The 12,920-nt window shown below is 36.7% G+C and overlaps 1 protein-coding gene across 7 annotated transcripts in view; it reads right to left on the reverse strand.

Annotated features, from left to right (window-relative positions):
• LOC135112833 (proton myo-inositol cotransporter-like) overlaps positions 1-12,920 on the reverse strand; it is a 65,299-nt gene that overhangs the window by 47,178 nt on the left and 5,201 nt on the right. For 2 of the 7 annotated variants that reach the window (XM_064027689.1, XM_064027688.1), the window contains exons 2-4: positions 12,063-12,198; positions 3,988-4,085; positions 2,754-2,882 (exon numbers count right to left, since the gene is read on the reverse strand). In XM_064027689.1, the coding sequence (XP_063883759.1) occupies positions 2,754-2,882; positions 3,988-4,085; positions 12,063-12,190 (355 nt within the window). In that variant the 5' untranslated portion in view covers positions 12,191-12,198. Of the gene's footprint in view, positions 1-2,753; positions 2,883-3,987; positions 4,086-5,145; positions 5,194-12,062; positions 12,199-12,920 lie in introns of all 7 variants that reach the window. The other 5 variants (XM_064027691.1, XM_064027692.1, XM_064027694.1 and 2 more) reach the window with 5 other exon arrangements.

The following is a 12,920-nucleotide window of genomic DNA, read 5'->3' on the forward strand; positions in this document are numbered from 1 at the left end:
AAGAAAGAGGAACATGCTCAACTCTTTTTTGAGTACATAAATGATCAGCATAGCAATATTAAATTTACTATGGATAAGGAATACAACAACAAATTACCTTTTTTGGATTTATTGACTGAGACAATGACAATCTACTTTTTCCATCTATCACATAAAAAAATCTTTCTCTGGTTTAGATACCAGTTTTTTCAGTTTCTGTCATGATATATTTAAACTCAATGCTGTACATACCTTACTCCACAAAGCATACTCCCTTTCATCAGCATATAAATCTTTTCATGATGAGATTACATTAAGAAAATTATTTTGCTTCTAACGGTTATACACACTCGTCTATACAATCAACTAGTTAACAAGTTTTTGTGTAATAAGTACAAGCCACCAAATAGTGTTCCCACAGTTAACAAGGTGTTTCTCTCATTACCATACCTTGGACAAGTTTCACATAATCTTCAGGAAGAGTTACTCAAACAATTCCAAAGATTCCATCCTCAAATTACTTTCATATACAGTAAACTTTCATATTACTGAACTAACTCTGGTAAAGCCACCAATGTTAAAGGTGAAAATCTGATAAAAGTAGCAGTGAGTGTGTCAGGAGCACCACAACCTCTAATAATATCTGCCAGTGCGAGACCGAGGCAGAAGCATTGTGTGGGTGCCAGGGTTGCACTACCAACCAGCCCAAATTATTATACACCATACATTATGGCATAGTGTATGGTAGACAATGTATGGCAGATGGCAGATAAACACCAAATAATGACAGAAATACCATAATTATGGTAGACAGTGCAACCCTGGTTGATGCAGTGTGCACCCACCACCACCACTCTCCCTCCCTTCCACTCTCACTCACTTCTTTGCCACAACCATTGCTTACCAGTTCTTACCAGGATGAGCTCCACTAGAAGGGAGCTCCAAACATGCTTACATGCCACGGTGTAATAAAATATTTGTAATGATAACAAATAAGTACCTAATGTAAAAATGCTGTTGAATGTGTGTTGTAAGCATTTAGTGAATTATGAACAATAATTCAGAGTTAATATTCTGGCCGCTGGTCAGACATTCCACCTCATTTACCAACATTTATTCAGTAAATCTGATGATGATGGTCCATAGGCCATACATGTCCATTAAATAAGGAAATAAGCTATAACAGGATCTAGTATAAAAGGGTTTACTGTAATTCAATCAAACTCATTCAAAATTTGTTCTTTTTCAAATTCAAAGATCAGGTCCCAACACCCCTACACTCATAGACCATACATTATTATACCTGCTGATGCTGCCAGGCTGGGTACATGGGAAGCACCTTTCGTTCTTTCCACACATATAATGCTGAGCATTTGAGCTGCTCCAGTCAGACTGGTTGCTCACTCGCCACCCCTCCCCATTCATTTATAAGGAACAACAGTATTTCTTGTAGTGCAGAACATTTTAAGATAATAGATTCCTGTAATAACAGATTTACAAACATTAAAATCCATACATATTAAAAACAAAAAAAACATTGTTAAATAACATGCAGTCTGCCATCCCACTAAACATTTTATAACTTTCAACTAAGTTTTTATGTATTTTATGTTTTATATATTTTTCTGCATTTTAGTTTTTTTAATTCTTATAATTTTTTTTCTCTGACCTTATATCATGACTAATTATTACTGTTTTGTCTTGTTTTAGAATCACTGAGGATGACTTGAAAAAACTCAGAACATTTGGTAGCATTAAAGATGTTTGTGACCTCCCTTGTTATGTTGTTCCTCCTTGTCATTACTATAATAAAACTGCACAAGGGGCTCTCAGCTGGTATTATGTTTTTTATCACTAAGTTTCACCACACTCTCCATGTGTTTGATGTTGTTGTTAACTCATCATATGCACTGTTTGGGTTATGGTTATGAACAAATACCACACAGTTATTACCAATAAAAAGGGAGCAAACAGAGGACCCTTCTAATGACATCCAATAAGCAACCCAACACGAGGGCTGGATGGATTGGCCAGGCTTCCATTGCCTAAGAGTGATCCGGTGAGTGATGTGATTGGCTGAAATGCCCCTAATTTCCCATGTTTCTGTGGCCTGGGAACACAAGGAGTGCCCCTTCTCATAGGGTCAATACTTGCATGAACTATAAAACGTGTTGAGTGTACTTTCTCATGTACTTCTCTCCATTCTCACTAGATAGTATGTATACATATCAAAATAGTAGTATCCAACAAAAAAAGGATTTTCCCAGGATGGGATAACCATACCTTGTTATATGAGGGGCCTCAAATGTTTGTATATGCATGCTTGCTTCAAGAACCATGCCAAATGTCACTTTCTCAAGGGTAAACAGTGGGGTACACAGACATTTAGGCATATAAGAGATTATGAATTATTTCATTACTAATTTGATAACCATAGATGATTACTAATAACTTGTAAATAACATAATCAGAAAACCTGCTTATGCAAATGCCAAATGGCAGAGAAAAGATAAATAAAAAATTAAGAAAACTAAGTTTCACTCTTCTAAGCTTTTAGCATATACCTTTTGAAAGTTTTTTTTTTTTTTTTTTTGTATGTGTGGATACAGTCAATAAAAAGCCTTAGCTACAAATGAACTAATTAAAGACCAAATCCAGTCATGAACATTTAGTTAATAGGTTGGTTAATTAATATATTTTTGATATGTAGGATTCAGTTAAGTGGGAAAAATATGAAAAAGATATGTAAACATGAACTGAGAAGTATACCCTACCAATCCCAATGCCCACAATGATGCGTCCCACAAGGAGAGTGACCTTCTCTGGGGCAGCACCCATCACCAGGGCTCCTGCCAGGAACACCAGGCTGGCACATAGGATCACTGGCCGCCTCCCAAACCTGTCTAGAAAGTGTTAGCAGGTAAGTCCAGCAATGAACTAATATTTTTATGAGATGCTTCTATCCTGATCCCTTACAGCATCATGGAATCATTGAGAAACTGACTATGGCCAGGAGAGGTTGTCCATTTCCAGAGACTGAAACCCTCTCTGGCAGAACTCAGGCTCTGTAAATACCCAACATGTTTCCAACCACACTGGTGAACTTCACTTATGACCATAATCTGTTCCAAAGTTGCTGTCAAAAGCAAAAAAGAACCAGACAGCAAGATTTTATTCTTGAAAAAAAAATAAAATAAGATAAACATTTGTTACTTAAAGTACAGTATAAACAATGCTTTTTACCCTACAATACATAAGCAAATATACCAGTAAAGTCACAAAAAATTTATGTTTTATTTTCATTCCATTGATAAGTTGGTCTCATGCCAAGTTAGCCACTGCAAGCAAAATAAAAAAAAAAATTATAATTTTTTGGGTCAGATATTGTGTTTGTTATAAGTCAAACATGTCACATGCTAAGTATCACAATGTAGGTCAAGACAATCACTAAAGTGCTATTTGACTAGCCTTTACTGTCTTGTTAATAAACTCTCAGTAAGTCAGAAAGATGAAAATAACTAACTGAGGTACACTAGAATAGATAAGGTTGTGTTAGATTAAGTTAAATTACCTCATCTAATCTAACCTAACACAATATAACCTAACCTAACCTAATCAAAACTAACTCAACCTAATATTATTCAACCCAAAAGTAGTTGGGATGGCTGATCTTCATTCAGAATGAATCAAGAAATGTGAAAGGTGAAATAACTTATCCAAAAGTTATTCTATTTCTGCAAACATAAAACACATACCTCATCTGATATCTTTTTTTAATTACTGAAATACACAAAACGAAAAAAAAAATCTACAAAAGAACAATTACATGACTCTTCATAAGATATGAAAATATGTAAACAAACAAAATACACCTGTTATCTGGATTTAGTGACTTTCTGAATTTGTGTGTGTTCATCTTTTTAACATATCATTATCTATGCTCCCTATAGTGACATCCCTGTTAACTGTAAGGGTGTGCAAGTTAGCCAAAAGAACCACACTGCCTACCTGAGGCTGGACCAGCTACCAGAGCTGCCATCATGGCTGCCGCAATGGTAGCCGACACAATCAACTCATGCCACTCTATACTCAGCTTGAAATCCTCCCTGAAAAAAAAAAAAGTTGCATTTAAAATCTTGTATATAATTCTTTGTAATGTGAAGAAGGCTTGCTAAAATTACATACATACATACACACACACACACACACACACACACACACACACACACACACACACACACACACACACTTAATACTGATATATAAATTGTGGAATGGAATGGAAGAAATCGATAATGAGAAACTACTGCTAAGAGAAGAAGGAAATAACAATTTCATACGAGGACACAGTAAAAAACTAAGAAAAGGAAGATGCTTAAGTAACATACAGAAATATAGTTTCCCACAGAGAAATATAGAAGTTTGGAGCAAGCTAAGTGAGGAGGTAGTATTGGCAAGTGTGCACAACTCTAGGAAAAAGCTGGACAAGTGTAGATATGGAGATGACCACACGAGCATAGCTCAGACCCTAAAAATTACAACTAGGTAATTACAATTAAGTAATTACACAAACAAAAACATATGCAAAAAAAATACAACTAAGTTAAGAATGAAATAAAATAAAATAAATATATGAAAAAATGTATAGATTGGTTAGTTAAGTTCTTAGAGATGTTTTGAGACTTATCAATTGGAACTTGGACTACACAGCAAAATGTCAAACACTGGTTACAATACTAAAATTTTAAATATATTCAAGAATCTATCTACATTACACATATAACTGTTTTAGTTGTAATAATGTATAGTACAAGAATTTCTTGTCATACAGCAATCTTGATACACTTGTGAGGAAATAAAAAGTTTATGATTCATAAGAATATCACTGCAAGTCTATAAATGATACTGTTGCATGCACATGGACTTGTGTGTTACATGTATACAATCAAACTGATATCAACCTCTATTTCATTTATGAATACACATCATTACTGTATTACACATTTGCTAGACAATTAAGTTGATGATTAATCAAGAAATATTGTGCAAGATTCAAAAGACTAAAGATTTTGTGACTATAAGCCATGTTTAAGAGCTTCAGGTGACAAGTTAACTCTAAGAAAGGACTCAAAGTATAACTGAATATCTTAAGACTTATAGACTTACTCCTAATAATGGTGTGGTCCTTCCAACAAGGTATGACTGCTAATGACACTGAAGGGGAAGGTATTATTATGTGAACTAATTACTCAACATTCATTATTAATGTATCATACATATATTCACTATACCTAATTAAATGGTGAGTTACTGTTATTACATCACACATATTTCTGATAAAACATTTTATGTGAAGTAAAAACCAGTCACCACAAAAAAAGCCGGGCCATTGCGGTGAAAATACATGGTAATGTGGTCAGGCTTCATTTTGTGTTTCTTGCACCATCCATGATGTGATTATTTTCTTGTGATATCTGACTTCTATCTTAGGGAGTATGAGCATGATGAGTGGATGGTTGCCTTTTCATACTCTCTCAGATGGTAAGCAGGGCAGTAAACTTTTTGGGTTGCTCCCACTAGAGTGCCCAGGATTTAGACTATTTTGTGTTTTCCTGGCTCATCTTTCATGTGGTGACTAGCCACATTTCATAACTAGATAGCACAAGAGGAAAAGACCCATCTTCTTGCCTGGAGGGGAGAACATGTGCTGATCAAAGAAATCTGTCTGTACCAGCTGTGTCAATCCAGTGTCATGAATGCTGGCAGCAGCTCACTGCCTCCTTTCCCCCACAAATCCACATTCTGGTTGGCCTTGTAAGAGTAGTGTGGGAACTATTCTATCATTTCACTCGCCCTATTGCCTCCTAGTTAACACACGATCACAGAAAGCATCACTAAATATAATTATAAATAACTGAAAACTTAACTATGGTCCACGTGGCTGGGAGTCAGGTGACGGCCTGGGATGATCGCTGATCTTTCAAACCAGCTGCATTGGTCATATTCCATAGCTAAGGGAACTTCCTTGCTATATCCAATTGGTCTGAGCTTCTAAGTTCTTCTCAACTTAGCGAATTCAACTACAGGAACCAGTATAGTGGCAAGAATGCGTCTTAATAGGACTGTTGGTTTGGTAGCGGATAGGTGAAGACTACTGGCAGGATACTAGGACCAATGGCCGTATTAATAAATCCCCCCTTCCCTGTCCCATCTCCAACCTCACCCATGGGGCAGGAGTAGGTAAGAACAACCCCATCCCCTTCCCATGCTGGAGATTCACTACAGTGGCCAAAATTAACCCACTAATGATGATTGGCAGGATATCCTGCCACTGCTTATATTCATGTCAGGACACATGGTATTCAGTGCTAGTGCACTAAACACCGCTCAATCAGATACCTACATGTTTCAGCTTGCTCATTACACATCTACATGTTGCTCCGATTCATGAGTCTGTGTCAGTTACGTGGTAGATACAGTCGTGTGAAGGTCTTCATAAGTATGTCTCGACCACACAACAAAGGTACAGTAAAATCCCTCTTATCCGGCATCAACGGCACCGCCGACATGCCGGATACTTGAATATTGCCGGATACTTGAATAGAAGTGAAATTATGTCCACAATCACCACCCTACACTCACACATCTTACCATAACAAAGATCAGCTGATCTGATCAGCTGCTTAAGTGTAAGCACAACACGCTTCCTCTTTTCTACAACTTTAGGCATGATGAAGGCGTCAGGCGATAAACAGTGCACACGCAGGACTGAGTCACTGAGTGAACACAGTGCAGTGGGCCGCAGGTGGCGCGAAGCAGTGCGCTCTGGTGGCGAGAGGACAAAGTATGCCTCGCGCGGGAATTTTAATCGATTTTATGAGTACACATTGATTTTTTATTGATTTTAAGGCTAGGGGAAAAATGTGTCGGATAATTGAAGCTGCCGGATATTCGAATGCCGGATGAGAGGGATTTTACTGTATGTAGAATAATGTTAACATTTTTTTTCAGACCAGTAATCATTATTATTTTACTCAATAATGACATCTTTATAAAACTGCATTGAGAAAATATCAGCAAATTGTTTCTTATCAGAGATATAACTAGAATTTGCTGGCAGGATTTCCTGCCACTCATCATTCCAATAAGCAATTTTCAGTAACAATAAATTGCATAGCATTCTGTTGCTATACAATGTCTGTGACTACAATAAAATGCATAACAAAATGAGTACACATTGATATTATGTGTTTATTTGTTTGTCTGTTTGGTTTTCAGCCTCCGCCTCAATGAAATTCATGATATACTGTATTTGATGGCTCATAAGATGCATGGGCTCATAAGACACACCCAGTTTTGGCAGACATTGAAATTAAAAAAATGGATAAATGAGCAGATTTAAGCTCTGAATGTGAAATGAAGGATTTCACCTGACATTTGAAGATGCTCACAAGCATTTAGATCATTATTAGATCCCAATATTTTGCATTTAAAAACTTTAATATTTGCTTGTAGCCTACGTACCAATCCTGTTGTAAGATGTAAACAAACATGTACCTGGCATACAGCGTTGGCAGTGACTGCAAGGGACTACAGGGGTAATAAAGTTTGTTCATAATGTTAAAAGATAGGTGCAATTTTAATTGTATGAAAGTGTGTCTTACCTCAAGGAGTAATGGCATCACACTGTAAAGAATGCAGTGAAGCTTGCCTGTGTCACCGGGTTCAGCGCGAAACCAACTAAGTGTTTGCTTTGTTACATGCAATGCATGGTGCATGGTCACTTAGGCAAATTCTTCCTGACTGGTGTCAATCTATGTGAATTACCAGTAAGTATGACCTATTATATATTGTTACCTTGAAAGAAAGAGTTTTGTGGTGTAGTACCAATCATCACTTTGTTTACATGTGTGAAGATGTCTGGGGTTTGATTTTTGAGCCTCTGTTGCCATAGACATACCACCAACCACTGCCTCAATGCTGAACCTTGGCCTCATAGGACGCAGGCTCATTTCCTGAGACTTTTTTTTGAGAAAAGGTGCGTCTTATGAGCCATCAAATACGGTACTAGATGAACTTGATTGTGAAGGCACAACAGTATCTAACAATACACCACATGAGGATGATGTTGTAGACACCTACTGTGACTCAGATGCTTCAGATGAAGTCACGTGCAGCTCTGATCATCTTCCACAATGAATTTTTTCTTCTGAAGTATTTTCTGTTACAAGTAATCGGAAGGATGGTATGAATGATGAACCAGACACTCCCTCAACATCATCACAGCCTCAAGAAAGTGTCAAAAAAATAAATTAGAATTGGCACAATAATAGTATCCACATCAAGTCTACTGTACCAGGCTATGTTCAGAAACAAAATGATGATCTAATGAAACTGAAAGAAGAAATAAAGAACCCAGAGGACTGGATCAAGTTGTATTGGGCAGATAAGTAGATAAATGAAGTGTGTGAACAGACTAAGTTGTATGCAGCACAGGAATCTCTTTCAAGTAACAATGTGACACAAGAAAACATGACCCTTCTAATATCATGCTACAAAAAGCTTCCAGGTCAGAGACTACATTGGTGTGAGTCTCCTGATGTCTTCAACCAACTCATCTCAGTATTAGAAGAGATATGTTTGAAGAAATCATGTGCTGCTTGCACTTTGCTGATAAAAAGAGAATTACAGAGGACAAATTTTACAAGGTACGCCCAATTTTACATCACCGGAATGAAGTCAACAGACCAAGGTACAGGAAAGAATTCTACAGTGTAGATAAGGTTATGACTTCATATTACAGTAAAAATGGATCCAAGCAGTTTATTAGAGATAAACCAATACAATTTGATTTCAAAATCTGGGTAGCATGTACTGCTGATGGATTTCTTCTTCATTCTGAGCCATATTTTGGCACATGTACACAAATTCCAGACATTGGACTTGGACATGGTCCAAAAGTAGTGATGGAAATGGTCAAGCAAATTGGATTAGAAGCAGGTCAGCATGTAGTATTAGACAAGTTACTCACTTGAAACATTGCTTGAAACATTAGCTGCTCAAGGTATAGGAGCAACAGGAACATTATGTGAAGATAGTCTCTGCAGAGCACCACTTATGCTACATAGAGGAAGCATTTACTGAATGTACACTGGTTGTCAACTGGAAAGATAACAAAGTGGTTTGTGTGGCTTCAAATAAGTTTGAACTAGACTCCATTCACAAAGCCAAGAGATGGAGTAAGGATGAGAGAAAGCACATTGAGATTGACATGCCAAACAATGTATGGGCACACAACCAAAATATGGGTAGGATTGATCTCTTTGATCAGCAAGTTTCCTGTTACAGGATCTGCATTTGCTCAAAATGGTGGTGGCCAAAATTTGCTTGGAGTATAAATGCTCAAGTTACAAATACAAGGATGTTTTTCATAAAACAAGGAAATGATATCTGTTTGCTAGAATTTATTCAACATTTTGCCACTACAATCATGAAAGGGACTGGCAAAAACAAAACAAAAAAATTGTCTGGACCAAGGAGACTCCCTGCTGGACTGGCAAAAAGCACAGGTACAATGGCAAGCAATACTTGAGTGTGAAGGGGGACCAGCCAAACTCACGATGTTGTTGCTGTTCAAAGGGGACAGTGTATTTGTGTAAAATGTGTGATGCTCCTGTTCACCCTGTATGCATGGAAGGATACTATTCACTATCTACTCAGTATGTGACCGTATTATAAAGAATAATATTTGTCATGCATTCTGCCTTTGTTTGAGTGTTACATCAGTAATGTGCATCTGTATTACTAATAATCAATTGGAAAACACTATTACATTGATACAAAACAAGCTTTGATTTAAAACTGAGAGTATTTTTAGTTTATAGTATTTTTTTAAGGATGGGAGTTTTTTTTATCACTATTGCCAAATGGCAGGAAAACCTGCCATATCAAAAACCAAACTTGTATGTACTTTTCTTAATTCATTCACATTCACAGTTGTAAATGAGTCAATAATAAACATAGGCAGAATGCATGACAAATAATATTCTTTATAATGGGGTCACATACTAAGTAGACAGTGAATGGTATCCCTCCATGCATACACAGTGAACAGGAACATCAAGGGAAGGGGATGGGGATGGGAAGAGGAAGGCAGAATTTAATAATACGGCACAAGGAGTGAGCTTTGCTTCACAGCTTGCCACATCAAATAACGAAAGCTATGCACAATCCACTCATGTCTACTTCCCATTTCATTTATTTTTAATAAGTCATACTTAGTTTATTCTAGATTAACCTTAATTACTCCTTAATATAACTTCACAATTTATACACAAATCACAACACAAACCAATGACACATTGATACTGTGTGTGATACATATGGAAATTCCCACAAGTATCAAATCAACAGACAACCTTCTGTGGAGAGAAGTGACCAAGAACCCATGTCTCACTACTGTAGAACTAAATGAAAACCATCCAGTCTTTCTGAAAGATGCATCTGTTCACTGCATACACATTGCCTCATATAAAAAAAAAAAAAAGGTGGGAAAAAAGGAAAAAAAGTGGACAGTAGGGAAGAAAAATATTAATCTATGAAACACAAATATCAAAAAGGAAAAGGAAAGAACTGTTATAACCAATATTTATAGTACTGCTGCTATTACTACTTCTACTACTACTACCACTACTATTATCTACTACTACTACTACTACTACTACTACTACTACTACTACAACTACTATCTATCTACTTCAACAACAACTACTACTACTATTCCTGCACCTCCCACTCCACCGTGCAGCCAACAAATCAATATATGAAACCAAACTATATGAAGAAGGAAACACCTGTTTCAACAAGAAGTATGCTTCTTGAACCACAGCAGAAGGTGATGTGGTCTGATAAGTCCATATTTCAGCGAATCCAGGGACTGTCACATGCCATTCCTCTGTCAACCAGTACAACCCTACTTACACAATCAGCATATTAAAACTCAAATTTGTGATGGTGTGGGGGTGCTTCACTGGTGTAACTGGATGAAGTGGTCTATACTTCCTCCTCAAGAATGTTATGATGAGTGCAGATCAGATATCTGTTCTGGAGGACTATCTTCTGCATTTCCTCCATGTGCATGGCTGCATCACATTTATGCATGATGGTGCCCCTTGCCATAATGTAAGAAAAATCAAGCAATGGGTTACTGACCAAGGGATTGAAGTTTTGCATTGGCTGAGCAATAGTCCTGACCTGAATCCTGTTAAAAATGTCTGGCATACCATGAAAAGGAAGCTTTAGCCCTGCAACACCACTTCCATCAGTTGCCTCCAGCATGCCATCAAAACTGGTACAAAGAGACAGACTTGGCCTACTTCAAGAAATTAAGTGACAGCATGCTCAGACATCTTCAGGTCACCAAAGCCAAATGCAATATGATGAAATATTAAAATAAGTGCCAAGAGTAGAGTAAATTGCTTATTTCTTATATATGTTACAATTCTTATGTGAATTATGTCATGGGTACCAGAGGCCTGCCTCTTTTGTGGTGACCGTAATTACTCAACATTCATTAGTACTGTATCATATATATTTACTACATCTAACTAAATAGTGCATTACTATTATTACACCACATATACTTTTGGCAAACCTTTTATATGAAGTGAAAACTAGAATATGATAAGGAAAGAACTGACTGCATTTTCAAAAATTTTGGTTTCATGTGAAAACTCAACAAGTTCTAAAGCAAGTTACCATATTTGAGTTTTAAAGGATATTTTTGTGATCTTAATGATAGTTTAACAGGTTGTAATGAATGCACAATTTCAAGAGTTTTCATGATTCTGGTAGTAATTTAATATGTTCTAGTGAAAGTTATTGAGATTCATGAGTGTTTTCATGATTCTAACATTATTTTAGCATGGATTCTGCATCATCAATGGGAAAACACTTATGAGAACCTAATTATTCATCTATGAGGTCTTTCAAACTGGTCTTTATTGAAAAAATAAATAATTTCAAAATACAGGCCCATAATATACTAACATCCACATATACTGAAAAGCATAGTAAATACATACCTTACTAGGATCATGGCACCTGACACAACCCCAGTGTCATATCCAAAGAGGAAGCCACCAATGGCACTAAGGAGAATCAGGAAATATATTGCAGCTGGCAAGCTCTTGGTGGCACTGACTTCCCCCATGGTGCTCCCTGCAACACATTGTAGGAAGAAAACTTGAATGCAAAGATGAAGTGCAATGTACACATAAATTTTTGGATGCGTCACCAGATAAAAAGATGCATCCATGGAACACATTTATCAGGTGTTTATATGCCTTTTCTCACACACTATTCAGTTTTACTTGCTGCAAATATAAATCTGTCCACATTTCACTTTTTCTCATAAAAAGTACAAATGATGGAGTAACAAAGCAAGATACATTGATGAGAAACACATGTCCTATGTTGAGATGTGTCCAACCTTACTTGATCATACATAGACAAAATAACAATTCTATTTTGCCAATGTAAAACTTTACAGACACTGAATGTAATTATGAATAGCAGAAAGATAAAAGGATAAAAAATTGTCAGAGAATAGATTGCACATATCACCACCACCTGTCTGGGGTTCCACTGACAATACAGTGGTGCTCTTCTGTTTGTCACATATGTTAGATGAATATGGAGCAATTCAAGTAAAGTAACTGAGTGAGAGAACGCATGACCACATATATACTCACACTGCTCCACAAGACACCAAATCCTGCAATGCAAGACTGGCTCTGGCCAAGAGGGAAAAAAAAAAAAAAAGGTGAAAAAAAGACCTACTGAAGACACCAGTCTCTAAATACAGTCCAAAGGAATATCCAAAATTACAAGGAAAAATGTCTTGAAACCTCCCTCTTGAAATGGTTTAAGTCATAAGTAGC

Source organism: Scylla paramamosain, chromosome 24 (genome assembly GCF_035594125.1).
Source record: "Scylla paramamosain isolate STU-SP2022 chromosome 24, ASM3559412v1, whole genome shotgun sequence".
In the NCBI taxonomy this organism is placed as follows: Eukaryota; Metazoa; Arthropoda; class Malacostraca; order Decapoda; family Portunidae; genus Scylla; species Scylla paramamosain.